This window comes from Microtus pennsylvanicus, chromosome 2 (genome assembly GCF_037038515.1).
Source record: "Microtus pennsylvanicus isolate mMicPen1 chromosome 2, mMicPen1.hap1, whole genome shotgun sequence".
In the NCBI taxonomy this organism is placed as follows: Eukaryota; Metazoa; Chordata; class Mammalia; order Rodentia; family Cricetidae; genus Microtus; species Microtus pennsylvanicus.
This window is the reverse complement of record NC_134580.1, coordinates 84,662,023-84,686,850: the sequence shown is the minus strand read 5'-3', so window position 1 is coordinate 84,686,850 and position 24,828 is coordinate 84,662,023. Positions and strand designations below refer to the sequence as shown.

At 35.1% G+C, this 24,828-nt stretch overlaps 1 protein-coding gene across 2 annotated transcripts in view; it reads left to right on the top strand.

Moving 5' to 3' along the window:
- Window positions 1–24,828, top strand: part of Elp4 (elongator acetyltransferase complex subunit 4) — a 206,796-nt gene that overhangs the window by 19,693 nt on the left and 162,275 nt on the right. Inside the window, exons 3-4 of one of the 2 annotated variants that reach the window (XM_075961650.1) lie at window positions 5,607–5,728; window positions 23,620–23,748. In XM_075961650.1, the coding sequence (XP_075817765.1) occupies window positions 5,607–5,728; window positions 23,620–23,748 (251 nt within the window). The remainder of the gene's footprint in view (window positions 1–5,606; window positions 5,729–23,619; window positions 23,749–24,828) is intronic. The other variant, XM_075961651.1, reaches the window with a different exon arrangement.

Genomic DNA, 24,828 nt, shown 5'->3' with positions numbered 1-24,828 from the left:
CTCTTTATTCTAAAAAGGTTGGGGGTGGGACGTGGGGTTAGGGAAATTAAGCTGCCTCAGGAATGTTTCTGGTTGGTCCTTTTGAAACTGGTGGTCACTGCTGGTGTGCTGTGGTTGGCTAGGAGCGCAGGTCATTAGTTATGTGCTTTTGGTCCACTGAAGGTTGTCTTGGCCTCACCTGTAGTCCACGTTAAAGGGTTTATTTCTTTCTACCAGGAACAAAAAAGAGAAACTGCTGGAAAGATTTAAGTAGAGTAATAAAATAGTCAAGTTTGTGTCGTAGTAGAACTCCTTATCTACTCTCTTCTTCCACAAAACAGCATTAGTCAAATATGGTCCAAAAATGTTAAATGAGAAAGTCCAGAAATAACCAATTTGTACATTTTAAATCACATACTGTTTTGAGTAGCATAATGAATTCTCCTCTTGCCCTGCTACACTGTGCCTAGGACATGACTCAGTCCTTTATCCAGCATAGCCACACTGAATATGCTACTCACCCATTAGTCACTTAATTGCCATCTCAGTTATCACAGTGACTGTCAGTCGTAGTATCACAGTACTTATATTCAGATAACCTTAATTTTACTTAATAATGGCCCCCAAAGAACGAATATGCTAAAATGAAGTTGTGAAGTGCTTCCTTTAAGAGAAGAGGTGAAGCAGTAATTCTAGGACAGGCAGAGCCCTGTCACATGACTTTTATAATAGTATGGGTTATAATTGTTCTGTTCTATTGTTACTTATTATTGTTAAGCTTTTAGTATGCCTGATTAAGTTTTATGATAGGGATGTACATATGCACATGTGTGTGCATTTTCGTTTGCATGCATACCTGCACCTCCTACAGTCTAGGATATTATCTGGTCTCAGGCATCCTATATGGTGATGGTTTTGGAACTGATGTGTAGTTGAACTTTTCATTGAGCCACCAGCTCACAAATGCCAACATGGACACTTATTATGACAGCTTGGCTTTAACTTAGGCTTCTTCCCAACTAGCTCTTCTAGCCTAAATTAACCTGTTTCTATTAATCTATATTCTGCCACTTGACTTTTATCTGTCTCTCATTCTGTATATCCACCTTGTTTCCCATCTTGCTGGCATCTCCCTCTCATGACTAGATTCATCCTGAGTTCTTCTCTTTTCCTGGAAGTCTCACCTACTCTCTCCTTCCTAGCTATTGGCCATTCAACTGTTTATTAAACCAATCAGAAGGTACCTTTACAAAGACACATTTTCATAATGTATACAAAAAGATTATCTCATAACACTGATATTGAGAATTACTGTATTAAAGAAGATTTGAGTCGATGGAAACATTAAAAAGCAGTTGTGGTTATCCAGGCAAGAGTTGTGGGTGGGGGTGAACACCAGCATGAAGAAAAGTAGTTAACTGCCAGAAATATTCTGAAATTTAATTTAAAAATTTCAGGGTGAGGAATCTGGTGTATTGGTAAGAAAGAGAGAGAAAGGATAACAAAGATAATTCCTGACTTTCTGAAAACCAAGAGGGCCACATTTAGTGGAAGAATAGAATGAGTTGTTTATTCAGTCTTGGACATGTTTGGGGCACCGTTATGTTTCTGGAATTAACAGCAACAAAAGTCTGAGAGCAGCAGGAAAAGTCCATGACAGCAAGATGGATAAATAAATATGACATGTAAATTTGCTGGGATGTGATATAACCTTAAGTTACAGAACGATAAAGATTGTGGAGTGACGAAAGATGGGAAAGATGGAATATGAATTTCAGTAATTGTAATTGTGTAAGGAAACATACACAGAAAAGGTACTGAAAGAAAGAACATGAACATTTACCAGTGATTGTATGAGAGTAATGAGTGGTGAATGGAGCTTTTGAAGGTTAGCTTTTCCGTATGAAAATAGTAACCTTGAAAATGAGCATTTTTATCAAGTTTGTTTCTTAAATCATTGACTTATAATAATCTCAGTTTAAGTATTTGCTTTTGTAATCTGATATAAGAATAATTATTTGGAGGTTTTTTAGTGTGATTGTTTTACTTTGTTGTAAAGTTGAATGGGGCAAAATTTATTTATTTATTTATTTAAGATTTCTGTCTCTTCCCCGCCACCGCCTCCCATTTCCCTCCCTTAATCAAGTCCCCCTCCCTCATCAGCCCAAAGAGCAATCAGGGTTCCCTGCCCTGTGGGAAGTCCAAGGACCACCCACCTCCATCCAGGTCTAGTAAGATGAGCATCCAAACTCCCTAGGCTCCCACAAAGCCAGTACGTGCAGTAGGATCAAAAACCCATTGGAATGGGGCAAATTTTTAAAGTAAATATTGAGCATCTTGCCATTGGTATAGCTGAATTAGTCAAGACACCCATACTTGGCACTGCCAGCTTCTTCACCTGTCGCCTGTAAGCAGCTCAGAGACAGCACAAGCATCTTCTTTTTCCTTTACACACTGAGTCTCATAAAATGACCCTTTAACCATGTAAAGCTTATTTTGTGACTTACAAATGTAAGATTTTCACTTTTGATAGATAGTATTAAAGAACTAGCTATATCCTTTAATATATAAAGCTAATGCAGTTGCATGAGCTATACCTTGTTCTAAGATACTGTGCTGAGAAAGTTTATGAATAACTAAACAAGTGATATTTTAGTTATACCTTAAGAAATTAACTCAACTTCAATTATAATTGTTTACAAGAACTTACATACATTTAAAGACAATTATTTTAATGACTTCTTCCAAATGTATACATTCCCATAACCACAACGATCAATATGTAAAACATTTCTATCACCCCAAAAAGTCCCCTGCTGTTCCAACAGTTCCCTGGCCCCAAGCACCTAAGGTCTTTTTTCCCCCTCTGTCTTCTAGAGGAGTCTCCTTTGCTCTAGGACAGCATATAAAAGTAGTCATACTCTATGCACTCTTTTTGGATCTGGCTTTCTCACATCTTATATTACAGTTTATCTGTGTTGTTGCTTTTGTGTCAGCTTTAGTTGTTGGTCCATGGTTCCCCAGTTATGAATGTGTTATCTATCATTCAGTTCGCTAGTTAACAAACACTTGCAGTGTTTCCAAATTTTAGCCAAAACAGCTACTACTATAAGCATTTTTTTATTGATTTATTTCTGAACATGTATTTTCATCTCTCATAAAATTGCTGGGCCCTATAATAAGTACTTGCCTAGCTTTATCAGATACTCCCAAACTATTTTCCAAAGTAATATATTACTTTGCCACTCATATTTAGGAACTTTTTATTTGTTACACATCCTTGCAGTCATTTCTATTTAAATCATCGCCATTCTCATGGGTAAGAATGTCTCCTCAAAATGTTTCAGTCGGCATCTTTTCATGCTTAATGTTGTTATTAAACATCTTTTAATGTGTTTATTGGCCATCCATATGTGGATAGTTTGTATTCTTGCTGAACTATAAGGAACTTTAGAACACTTGAGTCTACTGAGTACCATCCCTTTGTCAGGCATATATTTATTGCAGATATTTTCTCTGTCAGTAGTTTGTTTGGTTGTTTGCTTGAGTTTGTAATCCATTTTTGTTGTCATTCAGCTTTTTTGTTTAGTTTATTCTGCACTGAGGATCTCCCTAAGTAGTCCGAACTTTCCTCACCTTGGAATTATTTCCTTTGCGTGGATTGGGTATGGATGTGGAGAATTCAGAGGACAATCTCCAGGAATTAATTCTCTCCTTCTACTATGTGAATTCCGGGATTGAAATCAGGTCCTTGGGCTTGGTAGCAGGTGCCTTTACCTGCTGAGCCACTTCGCCAGCCCTGTGTCAATGCTTTCTGTTAAGTTTATACGTGTATGTTCTAAGAAACTTTCGCTTACATCAATATGTTTGGTTTAGTGACTATTGAGGGGTTTGGGCACAACCACCTCAATCAGAAAAGGATATGATATAATACTGACAAGACCTAATAAAAGTCAAGGGCATTCTTAGGTTAAAAGACCCCAATCTGTGAAATCCTTTACGTTCTCTATGCAGTGTCTTTCTTAATGAAATTCTGCTGCAGTTGCTGCCAGTTTGTGTCACTTAGCAATGACTTCAGGTATCGGTTTTGTTAGTGAGACATTGTCCAAGATTCACCTTTATAGCTGAAGGCAGTTTTCATATGGCCTTCTTGGTAACAGTGTTAAAGTTCAAACTTCATGAAAACACTGTTGTTTTCAGTAATAATGTTTAAGGATATTAGCAACAACTTTTCAATGTAGAAATTCAGTTAATATTTGTTGAATAAATTAACAATAACTATTCTTGATGCACACAAGAAAGTTATTTATATTTCTTGTCCTTATTTATATTTTTTGTCATTTGGTACTCTTAGTAGTTAAAGAAAGAAAAACTGAATTGTTAAGTGTAGCCATTTGTTGTGAGATTAGAGACTGGCTAAAGTTACATTCTTTTTGTAGTGAAATCATGAAAGTATTACACATTTTGGCTTAAAAAAATAATAAAACTCTCAAATCTTTATTTAATTGTTGAAAAGATCAGAAAGAAGTCAGGATAAATGAGTAATAAAAATGAAAACATCCATTACTGGGATTTATTTAAATTATTGTTAAATTCTGAGTTCAGAACAAGAATGTGGGCTTAGTGTAAAAGTGGATGGAAAGAACTGCCCCCCAAAGGTGTCTCCTGACACACACACTGCATGGCATGTTTGCCCCAGTCTTGACAACCCGAATCTAGTTCCTGAGGCCACCATGATGAAAGGGGAGAACCAACTTCTGCAAGTTGTTCTCTGACCTCCAACTGTAGCCTGTACCATGTATTTTTACCATGTAAATATACCATGTATATTTACTCACACAAAATAAATATTTTAAATTTTAAAATCTGCTGGGCGGTGGTGGCACAGGCCTTTAATCCCAGCACTCGGGAGGCAGAGGCAGGCAGATCTCTGGGAGTTCAAGGCCAGCCTGGTCTATAAGAGCTAGTTCCAGGACAGGCACCAAAGCTACAGAGAAACCCTGTCTCGAAAAAAAAAAAATTTAAAATCTGATTGAAAGAGAGCAAGGAGAGGTATATGGGGGAGGGGAAATAATGTTATTGTATTATAATCTAAAACATTAAAAAATAACTTTTAATAATTTAAATTTGAACTTATATAAGCATATATAACCTTCTAAATTTTCTTTGGGTTTTCAGAGTGGTATAGTAGTTGGAGAATGATCTTTGAAAGAAGAAACTGTATTACAAAATCTGTGTTTTGATTCTCTTAGTTTCTCTGTTCATTAAGAAAACATAACCTTTTCCCTCACATCATGTTTGGTTTTGTATTTTTTTTTTTTTTTACTAGAAATATAGTAAAGACACTTGGTTTTGTTTTGTTTTTTGTTTTTTTTTTTTTTTTTTTGCTTTTGTTTTGTTTTTAGAGACAGGGTTTCTCTGTGGCTTTGGAGCCTGTCCTGGAACTAGCTCTTGTAGACCAGGCTGGTCTCGAACTCACGGAGATCCGCCTACCTCTGCCTCCTGAGTGCTGGGATTAAAGGCGTGCACCACCACCCCCGGCAAGACACTTGTTTTAAAGAGGAAAAAAGTGTAAAAAATATGTATAAATACACTGGAATTCTAATATTTATTTTTATTTTTTGCAGAAGAAGATAAATGTAATATTTATTCGCCTTTGCTCTTCAAGTATTTCCTGGCAGAAGGAATCGTCAATGGGCATACTGTGTTGGTTGCATCTGCCAGAGAAAAGCCTGCCGACATTTTACAGGTATAGAATATAGTAATTCAACATACATTTTGCATGCTTCATGAAAAGAAATTATATACAAGCAAGACGTGTGCTTAAAATTATGTTTAAATACATTAATGGGAACCTTTGTTTTTCTGAGTCATATTTTCACTCTAGATTATGATTGGCTTCAAACTAACAGCAGCCCTGTGTTAGACTCTGGTACGATGGAATTGCAGGCCTGAATCACCATGCCTGACTCTTTTTCTGTTGTTTTGGTTCGGTTTTGGTCCTACTATGTAACCCAAGTTAGCTTTGAGCTTAGAATTTGCTCTCTCATCTTCTTGAGTGCTGGGATTGTAGTCACTCATTACCACATCAGGATATATGTGGGGGATGTTGTTTTTATTTTATCTAAGTGAAAAGCATCATTTTTAAGCAGAATTCTGTTTTAAATTAATGTTATTAAAGAATTTTCTTTTAATCAGAAGTAAAAAAAATGTTAATGAACTATTTAAAACTGAACACAAATTACTGGACCCGACATTAATCATGTTTAATAACAATACAACAATAAAGACTCAGTTTCTATTGCTCACTGAAAATGGAGGGAAACATACTCTAGTCTTTTACTTCTAATTGGCTTTCTCAATTGGACAAAAATCATCTTTTTTTTTTATCCTAACTGCTACTATGCTCAGGTAGCTTTTCCAGAGGCAAGCCTTGCTTTCCTCCTGCTACAGTGTGAAATAACTTGTAAGAATTCTGCAAAACAATGTCACCATAATGATTTTCACTTTTTAAATAAAAGTATAAGAAATAAGTACAATGTGGTAAAGCAAATAAATAAAAATGACATTTTTGTATTTTGATGTTTTTACTACTTTATGTTGTTTATTTCTTTGGTTTTTGGTTTTTGGAGACAGCGTCTTTCTATTATATAGCACTGGCTGTCCTGGAACTTGTAGGCTTCAAACCTGATATTGAACTCAAAGAGATCTACTTGCCACTATTTCCCGAGTGCTGGGATTAAAGGTTTGCACTGCCATGCATGACCCTGCTTTATGATTTTATTTAACATATGCAAAAGTAAGCTGGTCCAAGTCATTAAAATACTTGGCATTTTTACTGCAAAGATAAAGCCAAAATTATATTCTAAACCTACATAAAGACATTCATATAGCATTGTTACATGTAGTTGGTAATGTTCTTTGTATCACTATAATAAGAGAACTGTAAAAAAAGTTAGCTAAAAAAATATCTTCAAGTGTCTGGAAGTGTGTCAATAAAAGGACAAAGACAGAAATCAGAGGGCATAGAAATTACAAATACTTGTCATTTGATAGCCTTTTCTTTTGAGAATACCAGCAGTAACTCTTTTTAAGTAATAAGCAATAATGATAAAATACATGATCTGTGTGTTATATCTTTTCATATGGTAAGAATGTTTTTTAGAGAATAATTCTGACTTGTAGAATATTTAATTCCTTTTTCTGGAACTGAACCCCAGTTTAAGCCATTATTTGAACTAGAGTTCATGATCTGAATGAATTTCCTTTTAGCACATAGTCATGGAAATTTCCGATGCATGTCATTTGTATTAACTAGTTTTCAATATCTATGGCACATTTCTTGGGATGACCTACCTTAAAAACATGAAAGTTGCTGGAGAGATGGTTCAGTGGTTATGAGCACTTAGTGCTCCTGGAGAAGTCACAGATTTGGTTAGCAGCCCCCACATCCGAAGGCTCACATTCCGGGATGTCTGATATCCTCTTCTAGCTTCCTTGGGCACCTGCATATACTCGATATACATAAATTCATGCAGACAGGTACACATACATGCATGTAAATAAAGTACATTTTTTTTAAGTGGAAGGGTTAAATTTTTTTGTGGTTTTTGAGTTTGCCTTGTGGTTTTAGAGACAGAAGTCCTTGATCCCTTGGCCTCATTGCTTTGGCCTCATGACAGAGCACCATGGGGAGATAAATGATCTGTGCTCCTCTCATGGTCTCTGGGAGCAAAGAGTGAAAGGGAACAAAGGCCAGAAGGTCACCTGAGCAGCTGACTTCCTTCCAAGAGGCTCTCATCTCCTAAAAGTTTCATAACACCTGATACTACAATAATAACATGGTAACCAAGCCTTAAAAACATAGGAGCAAACTCCAGACCTAAACTATATCATTATTTATAAGAAAGTGAGAGAATAAAATATTAATTTCTAACATTAGGCAGTGACAGAAGTAAACTTCTCCACTCAAGCATAAAGGTATTCTAACACTAAACTTAAAACTAGATTCTTTTATAGAGATCAGGCTTTATAATTTCCTTACGTATTTGTTTATTCAATATTTCCTTTACAGTTATTTTACAATATTTTATTTACAGTTATAATTTTGCTATGTATTATAGTAGGATAAATAAATGCATTTTAATATATATATATATATGAATACTATAAGGAAATAAAATTATATCTTTGTGATGTTCAATTTTAGACCTTACTGGGCTGCACAATACCCAGATACTGGGTAGACCATGAAAATATTTTTGAATGAGAGCTACATTGAGTTTTTGGGGTTTTTTTTGGTTTGGTTTGGAATTTTTTTGTTTTGTTTTTTTTTGGGGGACAGGCTTTCTCTCTGTAGCCCTGGTTGTCCTAGAACTCACTCTGTAAACCAGGCTAGCCTTGAACTCACAGAGATTCACCTGCCTCTGCTTCCTGAATGCTGGAATTAAAAAGCATACACCTCCACTCCTCTGCTTCATTGAATTCTTTTATGCTGGGTAAATATGATTTTTTTTTGCCTAGTATGGTGGGACTTTATCCAGTCTGTTGAATACCTGAACAGAATAAAATGGTTGATTATCTTGAGCATAAGAATTATTGATGTGACTGGACTTGAACTCAGGCATTGTCTGTTTCCTGCCTTCTGACTTAATTGAAGCATCAATTGTCCCAGGACACCAAGCTGTCAGCATTCACATTGGCATTACCCCCTGTTGTGCTGACTTTGGGCTTGCTTACCTGACTCTTCAGACCTTGAGAACTCACTCTGCAGGACTTTAGGATTTGTCTGACTCCACAACTACTTTGAGCCAGGTTCTTGCAATCATCTCTTAAAATATTTATACACACATACATTTGAAACTATAATTTTAATATCTTAAAGAATTCTTTGCTTTTAACAAGCTTAAATAGTTCTTTTTATTTCCATTTTTAACATATATATTTTTATTTTGTGCATGAGTGTTTGCCTACATGTATGTCTGCACCACGTGAGGACCTGGTGCCCACAGAGCTCAGAAGAGGGTGTCAGATCCCTAGAACTGGAGTTATAGAAGGCTGTGAGCCTCCATGTACGTGTTGGGAACCAAACATAAGTCCTCTTCCAAAGTTGCAAGTGCCCTCAAACACTGAGCCACCTCTCCAGTCCTCTTCCTTTGTTTTAAAGTTGCCATTTTTCTTGATTTTTGTCTCTTACCCCAAGATTTACTGAATTGTAATTGGGAAGAGAAAACTGTATATATTCACTATTTATAACGTGAGGGGTGTGTGTGTATGTATGTATTCACAGTGAAATGATTCCCACATCTATGACCTACCACAGCTGCCATTGTTAGTGTAGTGAGAACACTTTAGACCACTTTTTAGCTGTAATTTCCATGTTCCCAGAATTTACTCACAGCCAAAAGTTTTGTATGTTTTAACCAGAATCTCCCTGTTTCTCTCACTATCTAGCACCAGGTAACGCTATGTTATGCTCTGCCATAGTGGGTGTTGTGAAGCTAGGAGTGTTCTAATGATACATTCTTTTCCAAGCAGAGCTTTTATCTAAGATATTATAATGTTGCCACAAAGTCTAATGCTTTTAAGCTATAGTTATACTTTTGTATCAGGAAGATTTGGTACTTCATTTTGAAATTCTTTTCTTTGTAAGTAGTTTTGATTTATATAAAAAGTTTTATTTAAACATCAATTCTGTTTTCCATAATTGAATATTTACCAAGAATATATTCAATAGACCATAAAACTGAATGTATGGGACTTAGAGGAGAAACCATCACTTAAAAGAAAAAAACCACAAATGACTTTATTGTAATGAACTCAAATAAAAACATTGTGGTAGCCACTCAAACACATCCCGGTCTTAAACCCTGTACATTCTATTTAATTTCCATGCAGTTAGAATGGCCGTGGAACTTTGCTAAGGGTTGGACACTTCCAATTTCAGTTATATTTTTATACATTTACCTACCACAGAAAAGAAAGACTATGCTGTAGATAAACCTAGAAGAAAATTAGTCTGACGTACCTTTTGTGACTCATATGTACATTTACCTACCTCTTTTAATAGTAAATTTATTTTTTTAAAGGGTCAGATGGCTCATACGGATAAGTGCTTGCTTAAGCCTTGTGACTTGAGTCTAAACCTGGTATCGATATAAAGACAGAAAGAGAAAACCTACTCCACAAAGTCCTCCTCTGGCTGTCATATACATTCGTTCCATGGCATGCACTGCACACATGCATTGTACACACACACACACAATGAGAAGAAATAAAACGTATTTCCACTTATTGAAATAGCACTGTTTGCTTTTAACTATAATCATATATTTAGATTGCTATTCAAAAATTGTTTTAAGTCATATGTATGTTTAACTTTGTGCTACATAAATACTATTAGTGAGCCATTTAAAACTTAATTTGTGTGCTTATATTTTATGCAACTCTATAATACTTATTTTAATATAAACTCCTGCACATAATTATATTTCCTAAATTTTCAGTCGTCTAATTTTATATTTCTATGTTTGCTTTGGAAATTTGATTTTAAACAAATAGCATTCTCCTTTCCTATGAAAAATGCAAGTGTTGTTTTAATATATGAATATTTAATATGATCCATTTAGTATTTTTACATGTTTAAAATATAATGGATTATAAAAGTGTGAGTGCCAGACATTTAAATTATTCATATACTTCATAATGCAAATACAGAAATATTTTAGCATCTCTCTGAGAAAAGTAAACAAAATATTTTGTACTATAAATTGATATGTTAAATACTGATACAAGTTAGTAGTTTTTTCTAGGTAATATTTTCTTAGAGAAAAGTAAACAAAATATTTTGTACTATAAATTGATATGTTAAATACTGATACAAGTTAGTAGTTTTTTCTAGGTAATATTTTCTTAGAATTTCAGTATGCCCAACACAATTATCATTATACTTAAAATTTCATTTTTATCAAAAGTTCAATAATGAATGATAAAAATCAAGGTATTAGCAATATTTAGAAATATGGAACAAGAAAAATAATGTGGTAATTGCTCAGTTTTAATTTCTCAAAAATATAACCAAGGCTAGTATTTCTGGTCGAATAAGAGGGGAAAGAGAACGTTATAGACCATAATTATCTTAAAAGAGATAAAAAGCCTCGTAAACTGCCTAAGATATATTATGTAACTACCCAGCAATTTACCCATCATTCTTTGAGAACATATGCATGCCTATTGTAGTCAGAGCTCCCTCAGGAAACTGGCAGCATCAAGATGCAGCTTTGAGAAATTATACCCCTTAGAAAGTCCTATAGAACAGTATATGTGGAGTTGTTAAATCTTTAAAAAATACACACTGTAAGTATTATACTTAATTTTTATCTAAAAGAATTTTCTTGATAATCTCAAGTGCAATAGATGAGTACTGCCTAAGAAAGTTTACTTTCTATGGAATGTTTTATAAAAGAGTAAAAATTCCATTTTTACATAGAGATTTAAATATTTGGCAATAGGTTTCTTCATGCAATAAAAATAACGTGTGGAAACTTTGAAAGTTGAAGATGCTAATATTTATATTACATTCCTTTTATAAATTTGATGTCATTTCTTAATATATCTGAGGAATTCAAAAAAATTTTCAGAAGTAAATGCTGTTACATTTTGCATTAAGGGCAAAATGTTGCATATTTGCTAGTGCTGGCATGCCAGATAAGTAATTTTCTTGTATAATAAAGTATCTAATATCTGGAGAAGGAATGAAACCTTTAATTTGTTGCATTAAATTTCTGACTTGTTTTTTATGTGCAATATTCCCTATCCTCAACATCAGCGAGGATACTGAAGTTTTATGTTTTTAAATACGTAATCAGGACCGATAGGCAGCTACTAGCAGGACAAATATATGACTACTGTCTGGAGCATCCTAATTTGATGTTTTGTAAAGGCTTTAGCATCACTTATATTTAAAATCATATCAGCATTAAATTCATGGTTAAGATTTCAAATTAAGGTCGTTTTTCATATTCAATTTATTTAATCTTTCAAAATTTAAAAGGAATAGCATTACTATGGCTTACCACAGATTAAGTAATAATTTTTTAAAAATAAGCCACATTGGATAAATTAACATAGTAGCAGAATATTTAATGATGAAAGAATATAATATTAAAATCTTTATAATTCTTTACTTCAACTATCTTAATAAATTTAAAATATCGTATATATTAGAATTGCTATTCGAACGCTGAGCTCATTTATTTAAGTCTGACGCATTTTATCATAAATATACTTTATTTATTTCTTTGGTTTAAATTGAAATGAAAGACATTAGTTATTTCAGAATTAGAATAACATTTTTGCCAAACAATATCACATTTGAATTATTGCAGGTTTTTTTCCTTCTGGTATCTTGGTGTTTAGATTTTAAAAGCTGCTGCTCACCATCTATTTGTTTCATGCCTCAGAAGACAGTTGGAGCGTGCGACACTATAGAGGGTCTGTGCTCTGTTCCATTACACTGCAGCACCGAGTGGAAAGAATACAAAATACCTCAGATCCAAGCGTCATTATTCTGCCAGAAAAAGACCAAAAGAAGTTTAAGAAAAAGAAAGAGCCAAATATAACCTTCAACATGTTTATCTTACTTATCTGCAATTTTTGTTACAGTGATTCAGAACAGAATGAAAGCAAAATATTATATTACAAATACTTAAAATTTATATGGGGCCTTTGCATCATTTCACGTTTAAAGTCAATGTCCAATACCTTATTAATACTATTTCTCCATGCATTTTTAACCTTCTAAATTATACTATTTATTATATTTGCTTAAAACTATTATACCTATATATTTTGTCCATATCAATTTTACAGATAGTAGATATTGCTTTGCAGGCAGAGCTTAAAATCACAATGCTTCCTCCACGTCTAGGTCAGCATTTTATTTTTTCTGAAATCATCAGCCATCTATGCATTTTAGTGCTTAATACTCTGATATGTCTGTTGAGCTATAATTGTGTCGTTTGACCCCCAGGGTGACTGTACCGCAGCCCCTGGCTTCGGGGAGAGCTTAGTTAGAATTCCAGGCCCTCCCCTGGCAGCCACACTTGGAGCTTCTGTAGCACACTGAAGACTAAGAGAATGGCGTTCAAGAGTGCAGTGCTGCTGCCAGTGACCTACATTTGTAGCCAGCTTTTGACGATGGCATGGACTGGCTTTCCAGTAAGGAAGGGAAAGGGAAAGATGAAAGCAGAGCGCTGAAGGAAATTGAGCCTGCACTGCTGGGAAGCTGCTGCTGTGGCAGGAACGTGGGTCTGACTCAGATGTTTTCACCTGCACACAAAATTTTGACAGCAGCAGAGTTAGTTGCCTGTGATGTTTATCATCCAGAGGGTGAAATTTATTTAAAATCTGAGTGTAGATTTTTATTTCTCTTATTTCTTAGCCAGCTGGGAGATCTTCTGCAAGTCACTTAGACTTTTAAGACGGGAAGATAATGGTATTCTAGAAGCCTAAAATGAATATGAGCAGTCTGAGGGATTGCTTTCTAACACCTAAAGCATTTATTCGAGCCCTAAATTTGCATCCAAATTTTTTATTTTAATTTTAAGGCAAGAATTCATATCTCAGGCTTTCCTCCAGCTTGTTATGTCCTTTTATCTTCCTGCTCTACCTCAGAGCACTGGGATTACAGGTATATACCTCCACACCTAGTCTTATTATACTGGAGGTAGAACCCAGGGCTTCATACCTGCTAAACAAGCACCCCACCAAGTGAGCTACATTCCTAGACTATTAATAATTTATTTTGAACCCATTAAGAAGAACGGTTGTGACAACTTAGATGCTGTTATGTGGACACAAAATAGCTAAGTTATGGAACAGTTATGTAACCCTTTATCATGCTTGAAAAGAAGCCATGCATTGGCCAAATTAGGAATATTTAATATGATTCTTTTTTTTCAGAAAAAATGTTTATTCGGTTCTCACTTTCAGAACACTTAGTAATGACATTCTGAAAACTAGAACCATTTAAAGTAAAATATAATACTCATTGTCCCACTTACTTAAAACCAAAAGTTACACCATGAAAGGCGAGAAAAGCATACCAGCTAGGGTCATAGATTGAATACAATGGCTGTGAATATTTGTGTTATACAAACACTAACTTTATGGTGAGCAAGCTCAAAGAAAAGAGGATGGTTTCTTCAGACAGGGTTGAAGTATTTCAGTGGCCAGGCTTCTCAAAAATTTAAATTCTGTTCTTTTAAGCTTACAACTGCAGAAAGTTTCCTTATTTTTCACATCCATCTTTCAAATTATGATATATCGATGAAATTTGGGACCTTTATAGTGTGATATTTCATTCATAATGTGTCTAATCATCTCTGCTAGATTTAAAATAAGCTGAACGTTGTGATTTCTTTCTTTACAGTCGAATAAATTTCCTCTGTGCTTTTGAACCACATTTTTTTTATTTATTCATCTGTTGCTAGGCAGCTAGGCTGGCTCCATATCTTGCCTATTGTAAAGAGTGCAACAATAAACATGGATGTGCAACTATCTGTGCTGTGTGCCCAGAAGTGGTATGGCTGGTCTCAGTGTTACTATTGCTGTGATGTATTACCATGACCAAAGCAAGCTGGGAAGGAAAAGCTTTATTTCACTTACGTTTGCCCATCTTCATTCATCAGCAAAGGAAGTGAGAACAAGGACTAACAGGGCAGGAAACTGGAGGCAGGAACTGATGCACAAGCAATGGCAGTATGCTGCTTACTGTCTTACACCCTATGGTAGTTTGAATGGAATTGGCCCCCATAAGCTCACAGGGATAGCATTATCAAGTGTAAATTTTTGGATTTTGTGTGGCCTTGGAGGAAGTGTGTCACTGTGAGGGTGAACTTTTAAGTTTCCTTTGCTCAAGCTTCACTCAGTGTGATACCCAGACCACTTTCTGTTTGCCATCACTTTTCTTTGTGTCCTGCTGAACTAGTTTTGACAAAAACTGGCAACAGTGGAGGGAGGCAAGGGCAGTTACTTGCCCAAGGCTAGCTCTTGCCATAAGGAAAGCAAACCCATATGGAATTTCTTTGATGCCCATCATTTTCTCTGAAGTAGATTGGTGCTGCCAGGAGCAGACATGTCTCATTGTCAAGAAAAGCCTTATGTTATTAAAACATTCTAAATGACATATTCTGTAGGTCTTTGAAGTATTTGAAGATTGCCTATCTACCTAAAATATATGTTTGTATGACCTTGAAAACATTCCTAACATGACTATATGTGTGATAGTTACAGATGACTATTAGCCTGTTTTTCATTATTATTTTAAATAATTTTTAAAAACTAAAACATATATAACCTTTCTTAATTAGCTGCATGGGTACAATATCTTAAACAAAGAGAGAAACATTTATAGAATTTAACAAAAATAACCGTAAATTTGTATCAATATACAAAAATTCATACCAATGTAAAATATTTAAGATTAATTATTTTTTAAGGTAGACTCAACAATCCTGCCCCCCCCCCATATCTCATCATTTTTATACTATGTCCTCTTTGTTTTCTTTAGAAAGAGATCCTTGATTCTAACTCCTTTGTTTTGCTTTTTCCTGACCAGGACCAATAACAATTTACAACTAACCCCTCTAAATGATGCCAAACATCTATAGCCTTTTCAATGGCCAAAAGTCATTCATCCTACCTCTTAGAAATGTGGACATCATATCTTTTAGACTGATCCTGTTGTCTGGGGATGCTGGAATCTCAGGAGACCTTTTGAAAAAATGGGATAATGGAATTGTTATCCAGTCTCTGTACAATGGGAAAGTATAAGACTTATCTGAAGTTCTGGCTGGTGTAATCTGTGAGACTTAACCATCTCAGCCTGTAACATTGAAGCTGTTCTGGATGCAGAACTCTCAGGAAACTGAACAGAGGCACTCTGAGATGTTGGATCACCTGGGCCACCTGTTTTTATTGATATCCCCTTGGTCTGTAAACACATAAACTTTCAAAGATAACATACATACCTACATTAAAACAAATGTGTAATGTTTAGCATGCACAAGTCAGTTAAAGATGATTTACTTTTGATTTGTATTTCAACAGGCAAAAGACATCTGTCAGCTTTTTAAGTTCATTTGAACTGTATAATCAAATCATAACTTAAATCTCTATGCATGCCATATAAAAGGATGACATATAATAATAAATCATGAGGACTTTGTAGCCAACAAGATTTACATGTCTCATCTCCTCTCCCAGCTGTTCACATGTCAAGGGATCAGCTTCACGCCACCTGTACTGTAGTCTTTTCTGACTTCCTCCCCCATTTCTGTAGTCAAAATCCTCAGGTGTTCCCCAGACAAATCTGATCTCTATAAATCTGGAAGGAATCCCCACCCTTTTTTTCCTGTGGAAACAAAAGCATAACCTCTCCCCCAATGCAACACCATTGTTCAACTTCCATTTTGAAGTTAAGACATTTTTAAAATATATACATTGGTTTAATTTAGTAGTTTCCATAATCCAATGTCTCTCATTGGCCTTGTTTTTATACACTAACATTTAAAAAATTCAAAGTTAATACAGGATCCAGACTCCCTGTGTATTTTTATTTTTGCATGGGTGTTTTTTTTAAATACTCTCTCTTTAAAGGCTTTACTTCATTATTTTTAAACTTCTTTTTCTGTTAAACACACTGTAACCAGTTTAAGAGGTTTTGTTTTGTTTTATTTCCATCTGAACCTGCTTTGCTGAAAATCCGTAACCTTTTGTCTACATGAACAAAACCTTAAACCCACCACTCGGCTTATGTTATGCCACAGTGGTGGCTCAAGTATACAGACAGCTGCTGAAAGACATGTCTGTGTACCACAGCTGGCATGAGAGACACGAGACAAGGAGACTACTTTGGCTTTATTTTTGTGTGTTTAGAATCTATTTTCAAGCTTTCTCAGATTGTATGTAGATATACATGGCCAGACATTGGATGCCATTTGTAACTAGCCTTTCTCTGTTCCACCAGCTAGCTCCCAAATTATCACACAAAGATTTATTATTAATTATGAAACCTTTACCAATAGTTTAGGCTTATTTCTAACTAGCTCTTATAACTTAAATTAACCCATATTTTTATTATACTACATTCAACCTGTGACTTTTACTTCTGTCCCATTTTTTTAAAGATTTATTTATTGATTATGTATACAGCGTTCTGCCTTCATGTACCTGCACACCAGAAGAGGGCACCAGATGGTTGTGAGCCACCATGTGGTTGCTAGGAATTGAACTCAGGACCTCGTGAAGAGCAGCTCTTAACCTCTGAGCCATCATTCCAGCCCTTCTATCCCATTTTGTGTGACCTACTTGTTCTGCGTTTGGCTGGCTTCTCCTGCATCTCTGTCCTTCCCAGTGTCCTCTCTGCCCCCCAAATCCTGCCTAACTATTGGCCATTCATCTTTTTTTATTAAACTATCAGTGATAAATCTTCACAGTGTAAAATCAATTATTCCACAACAAGAAGGTTTTATTTATTTTAACCTATCTTTTTTACAAAACTTATGAAGTTACTTCTTTTTCACTCATTTCTGACACTTGATACTTCCAGGAGACCTGTAAGCAGAGCAGTAAGGAAAATAATAATGTTGATGATGATGATGCCTTTTCTTTCAGGAAAGGAGACTGTAACAACAAACCATTCAGTATGTCTGTTGGTTCTGTGCTTAGACGTTTAAAAATGGAAGTTTTCAAAGGTATGGAAGTAAACCCTCATCTGTGGTGGATAGCTGTAGTAATTGAATATTAAAGAACTTTATTCTTGTTATTCTGTTGAAATGGAAATCTGACAAAATATTATATTAAACTTTATTGAAATAAATTTTTATAAGAAATGCTGAAAATTCTAAAAGTGATCATCTGTGAAGTAGTTAACGAATCACACAGTGATCAGACATTGTTGGCATACTCTACAATTATTTTAGCTTCTAAAAATACATGTTCAATACAAACGTTTCCTTGATAAATTTTTAAATATCAGAAGACTAAAGTACAAGAACATTTATTTCTTAATTCCCCCAACCAATCAGTTCATCAATTCAATAAGAGATTTTTTTACTCAAATTATGAATAGTAATATTGAAATCAAGCAGATGCTTCAGATACAATGAATTTTATTTCTTTAGATTTATAGCATAATTTGATGATTTGGAGTCAAAATTATAGCCTAAAGATGTGTTTCACAAGTCTTTATACTGCTGATTCTTAGTTTTAGTGCTTACTTTAAATTTTGTTTCATGCTCTGAAAGGCATAGTTTCAGTACTGGAGTATGTGTACTTAAGGAAGCTTTCAACTAGGCAAGTTAGCAATACTGTAACATTCAGAAGTACCTTAGTGGGGTGACATGTTACAGATTGATACTGTGCTAAGAGAACAAGGTGCTTCTGGAGTTTTGCTCACCCACAACACATATACTCTGATCTCAGATGCACTTAATCTGAAGTTGCATCGTTGATTTTTGTGCCATTACAGAGAAACGAGAAAGCAGTACCAGTAAACTAGGCTAGAACATGTCTTTTTATTTCCAGTTTCTTATTAATTTGTGCTGAAATTCTTCCTAGTCTTGTTTTAAATGCCACATTTGCATGTCTGAAGAGAAGATGAACATTAACAAACTTCTCGTCTAGAATACTGTTTTCCGTCCTCTGACCGTCGGTCACTGACATCGTACTTTTTTTCTATTGTATACACTTTTCACAATTCTCTCCTTTCTGTCATTCAGAGCACTGATGATACCATGCTTTACTTTATTAGAGAGACATTAAAATTTAGCTCTACTAATTCAACATAAATATTAGGCACTGATAACTAGAACTTAGGGTACGGCAGTCCCAGAGTCAGTTGGAAAGGTTCTTAGAAGTGTGGCATAGTAGAGAAAAGAATGGCAGAAGGCAGAAGACCTGTATCCACGGCCTGATCATGCCCAAAAATTAAAATTAAAAAGTAGATCTTTGTTAAGCACTTAAACACTCGGGGTCTAGGAAATATTCTATTTCTTAAAAGATGTTTCACTTTTGCACCCAGATTTTAATCTAGATACTTTATTGATTTTCTCAAAGAATAATATCAATGGAACATTTCTTTTAATACGATATTCATAGTCTTTCCCAGGTGTTCCTTTTATGGACTTGGAGACGAAATGTTGAAGAATTGTATTGAATAGCAAGATTCACAAACTTCATAAAAGATTAGAAGAATGTTAAAGATGTCATGAGTCATAAATGGACTAGTTCACAAGTGTTTAGAGTTAAGAGTTTGTATAGCAAGAAAGGTATGACATTAGAGGGGGATGCCGCAAGCTTATATCTTAAACCACAAGCGTATGTAGCGAGAGAGCACACTGCGCATGCCCTAAGCCTTTGGAAATCTCAGAGCCTGCCCCCAATGATGTACTTCTTCCAGCAATGACACACCTCCAAACCTCCCCAAATAGCACTGCCAGCTAGGGAACAGATGTTTAGGTGAGCTTATGGTGGGTATGTCTCATTCATACCACCACAAAGGGATGTCGTAATAATACTTCCTAAGCTTGATATAACAATGAATTAAAGTGTCTACAACACTTAGAAAAGAGTCTGCAATAAGGTAAGCACTATGTGTGTGTGTTCTCTTATTGTTCCTAAGTTTATTGTTATAGCCTCAAAACCTATACTACAATTTAGTGCATGGTTGATACTTAATAATAGTTTTAATAATAATAATTTAGTCTTGTAATAATTTAAGAACTCCTATCTCAAATCATGTGTAAAATTTATTTGAGGGGCTAGAAAGATGGCTCAACAGTTGAGAGCATTGGCTGCTTCTTCAGAGGATCCATCTTTGATTCTCAGCATCCACATGATGGCTCATAACTCCAATTTCAGAAGCTCTGATGTCCTCTTCTGGTCTCTACAGGTACCAGTCATGCAGTGGTGCAAAGGACTGTGCAGACAAAACATTCATACACATATAGAATAAAATAAAATTAAAAACCAGTTGAAAGGTATCAAAGATCTAAATATAAAATCTAAAAGTCTACAGTAAGAAATTATCTACAATCCTGAATAAACAGAGAAATTTATCACTATTAAATATCAAAAAAATAAACAACCAAAAAAGAAATGGAATTCAGTTCAGTACCAGAGAGCTTGTCTTATGTGCAAGGTACACCTACAATCCCCAGCAGCAAAAGATAAGTAAAAAGCCAGGGTAATGTCTATCATTCCAGCTCTCGGTGAGGTTGAAGTAGAGTAGAGAGATCAAGGCCATCCTAGGAAGCCACAAGATTAGGAAGAAAGGAAAGAAGGGGGAGGAAATAAAAGAAGGGAGGGAGAGAGGGAGGAAGGAAGGGAGCTGGGAAGGTGGAAAGAACATGATACATGTGTTCAAAGGAAGTCATGCAATGCCCAAACCCAATACATAGTATAAAGCTGAACATCATTGTCATTCATGAAATACAATTCAAACTCAAGCTATACTGAATACCGTTTTATTCATACTAGTACAGCTTTTTTAAAAAAGGAAAATAAGTGTTTTTGAGAAAAATGGAATTCTTGTAGATTATTATTGATCAGATGATAAATTGTATGGTTATTTCAGAAAACATTCTACTTTTTCTTCAAATAGGTAATTGTTAGGGTTATCCTATGACTAGTAATTCAGATACAAAAAAAAATCTTGTAAACCAGTGAATTTATATCCTCTGTAGTAAAATGGGTACCATCAGCCATTTCACTAGCCTCCAGAGATAGAAACAGTGCAGAGCCAGAGCCACAGCCACAGCACCTTTTGGAAGTTAATGCAGCTCCACAAAACCTGAGCCAGTGTCAAAACTCCAGTCACCACGGCGTCTGTAGTAGCTCATGGTGTTAAGGGTCTTGTGTGACAAAGTGTGAGTGTCACCACCTGCCCATGAACTCTCATATCTCTTAAATGGGCATGGCAAGAAAATATGCTGTCATTAACCTCATTTCATGTCTTCAGCTGCATTAGAAATAATATCAGCTTCTGGCTTCGGTTTAGGACATTTGTCCAGATTCCAGTGAAATGAGTTGTGTTTGTTTTGACTCTGATTATATTTTCCCAGGGTGCATATGGTGTAAGAGTCTATCCAGTTCTGTAGCCAGGCATCATATCATTGTTATTCAAAACAGTGAATGCATTATTTATTGATTTAAGTCAATGTTATGTGAAACTGTACCTGATTTCTTAAGACCAAAAATGTTTGCCACAATTGTTTCAAATACCCAAGTATATCACTTTTCAATTTAAAAAATAATAAAATTCTTTTGAATATTCATAGTAATATAACATTCAAAGGTAGAAAAGATCCAATAAATGGGTAAACAAAATTCAGTAATTGCATACAATGTAATATTTACTGATGAAAAGAAATGAAGTCCTGATGTATGTTACAACATAGATAAGCATGTTAAGTGAAAGAAACCAGATGTAAAATTTTGTATCACTCTATATAAAATGTCCAGAAGAGCCAAATTCATAGAAACAGAAACATTGGTAGTTGACACTGGCTCTCGAATATGCATTGGATACAGAATGGTGAAGATATTCTGAAGTTGGATAGTGGCTGTGATATTTAATCTCTATTGTTAACTTGGTTGCAGTGAGATACCTGGGAGATTTGTACAGCACAGCACTCACTGAGCGTGGCAGTAAGGACATTTCCAGAGATGATTAGATCATGAAGGCTGTGACATAATCAATGGGTTAATCCATTATAAGATTCAGACTTTGATAGGCTATTGAGAAATGGTGGAATTGTGAAACGTGAGACTAATTAGAGGAGCTTGTTCTTTGGGGTCTGGCCTTTGACAGGAATACCATGGCTTTGTATCCTTCTTTTTATACTTGTCTGTATCTGCATCCTGTTATCCTGAGATGGGAAGTTCTCCTCTTCCACACTCTTCCACATTTTTTTTGTCTAGCAATGGGCCTGGAAACAATGCAGTGAGATGACTATGGACTTTGTCTCTGAAACTATAAACCAAAATAAATCCTTCCACATTTTATCTTGTTTCGTCCAGGTGTTTGTCACAGCAACAGAAAGCTTATACAGTAGCGAGAACTGCACAACTTTGATTAAAAACCAATGGATTATAGACTTTAAAGTATTGATTTTAGCTCATTTTAAATCATATAAGCTGAGCCTTGTGGTATATGTCTGTAGTCCCATCAGTCTTGAGGTAGAGAAGCAACGATGGTAAGCTTGAGGCCAGCCTGAGCTATGGAGTGCATAATGTGACCCTGTCCTTCCTAGTCTCAGGAAAGAAAGCGTTTTTGACCTTGAAAGTAAAAATTGAGACCAGCCTGGTCTACAAGAGCTAGTTCCAGGACAGGCTCCAAAACCACAGAGAAACCCTGTCTCGAAAAACCAAAAAAAAAAAAAAAAAAAAATTGCAATTTAGATAAGCTTTAAATATAATTATATTTGCTAAGGTAAATTCTTATCATTTGTGATTCTGGTTAATAAAAAATAAAAACAAAATCATGACATACTTTTCTCCCTTATAAAATATTGTTTTTAATTATAACACATAATAAATAATTTAAAGTTTCTTTTATAGCTACTCAGTAAGTCACCTTACAAAATAATAAATTGGGATTCAGTGTCTCTATATTTTTATAGCTTTTTTTGGTTTAGTCATTTTTTAAAAATTTTATTTAAATAATATATTTTTTATTCCTTTTACATACCAACTAATTTCCCCTCCCTACTCTCCTTTAGGCTCCTCCCCTTTCCCATTTACTCCCTTCCCCATCCACTCCTCCTTCATCTCTATTAAGAAGGGGGCGGACCTCTATATTTAATACAAGATTTTAAATTCTATTTTCATTGTTTAAAAAGCAAAAGCCAGCAATTTGATATTGGGAAAATATATGTCTTTAGTCTCCACTGTTACTTCATCCATTATTTCAGTGAATAAGATTTTTGAATTCTTGAATTAAAAAACCAATAAACAGATTGTACAGTGATGTATTTTATCTCATGGTGAACACAACAATAATATACGTAAGTACCAATTTCATACTTTGCTTAACTGTATAATTTTCTAGTATATACTTCTTTAGTATATGCTTCTTGCTAAAATAGCAATTGATTTTTGTTAATATAGAAATTCAAGTGTTTTTTAATAATACTTCACTAAAAAACGTTAAACTTCATTCTGACATTTCTCTTTTCTGCTTTATAATTGTCTACATTAAGGCCAAGAGATAGAGTTCAGTTGGTAAGAATGCTTTCCAGCATGCACAGATCCCTGAGTTCAATCCTCCGCCCCACATAAACTGGACATGATTGTGAGCTCTAGTCTTCCTAGCACTTGTGAGATTAAAGTGGGGGAGAGCGGTTCCTAGTCATCCTTGACTACATAGCAAGTTCAGGTGTGCCCTTAACTACACAGGACACTTGTCAGAAATGAAGAAAGAGGAAGGAAACCTCTATCACTCTGTTTATGCTTAAACCAATTGCATGACACCCATGTTTGTTTAATGCTTGGATAATTCTAGTATTACTGTCATTATGGATCAAGAAATTACCATATTTAACGTTGATGTCATAATGTGTCGTTCTGTTTTCTTAGGAACTCCCTGCACCACTACTTGATGATAATGGTAAAAAAGAGATTGAAGATATACATAATCCTAAAACACCGGAAGCAGATGTTAGCATGAAAATAGCCTGGAGATACCAGTTCCTGCCCAAGATGCAGGCAAGTCGGCATGTAAACTACCTCTAGAGTTTGTAATGTTCTTCTTTTCACTTTGTAGAACCTCTCTCGTTTGCCCTCCTGTTTTAGGTCTTGTGGCTTTGGTCCACTTTTTGATTTTGAAAGGGGAATATTATTTTATGCCATTGTATTTTAGAAGTATACAAGATAGAACTTGTTTTCTTTCGTGTGTGTCTGTTCATATAGCCCAATGTTACGTGTCTTCCACCTCTCTCCGCCTTACTTTCTGAGATAGTATTTTTCACTAAATCTGAAGCTTACTGATTCAGCAAGCACAAAACAGAATAATTTAGACAGTCTTTTCCTTTCTTTCTCTCCTTCTTTCTCTCCTTTCTCATCCTTCTTTCTCTCCTTTCTCATCTTTCTTTTTCACCTTTCTTTCTCTCCTTCATTCATTCTTCCTTCTCCTTCCTTCCCTTTTTTCTTTCTGACAATAAATCTCTAGAAAAAAAAAAGAAGCAGACTCACCTGGGAGGAGTAGGAGACTGGAAATAATCAAACTGAGGGCTGAAATCAACAAAATAGAAACACAGAGAACAATCCAAAGAATCAATGAAACAAAAAGCTGGTTCCTGGAGAAAATCAACAAGATTGACAAACCCCTATCCAAACTAATCAAACGGCAGAGAGAGATTTTGCAAATTAATAAGATCAGAAATGAAAAGGGGGACATAACCACAGACACAGAGGAAATTCAGAGAATCATTAGATCTTACTACAAAAACCTATATGCCACAAAACTGGAAAATGTAAAGGAAATGGATACTTTTTTAGATAAATATCATTTACCAAGTTAAATCAGGACCAGGTGAACAATCTAAATAGACCCGTTAGTCGCGAAGAATTAAGAGGTTATCAAAAACCTCCCTACCCAAAAAAGCCCAGGACCAGATGGTTTCAATGCGGAATTCTACCAGAACTTCCAAGAAGACCTAATACCTATACTCCTTAATGTATTTCACAATATAGAAACTTCCCTTTTTTCTTTCTGACAAGTGTCCTGTGTAGTTCAGGGTCTACTTGGACTTGCTGTTTAGCCAAGGATAACTGTGTAGCAAGCCC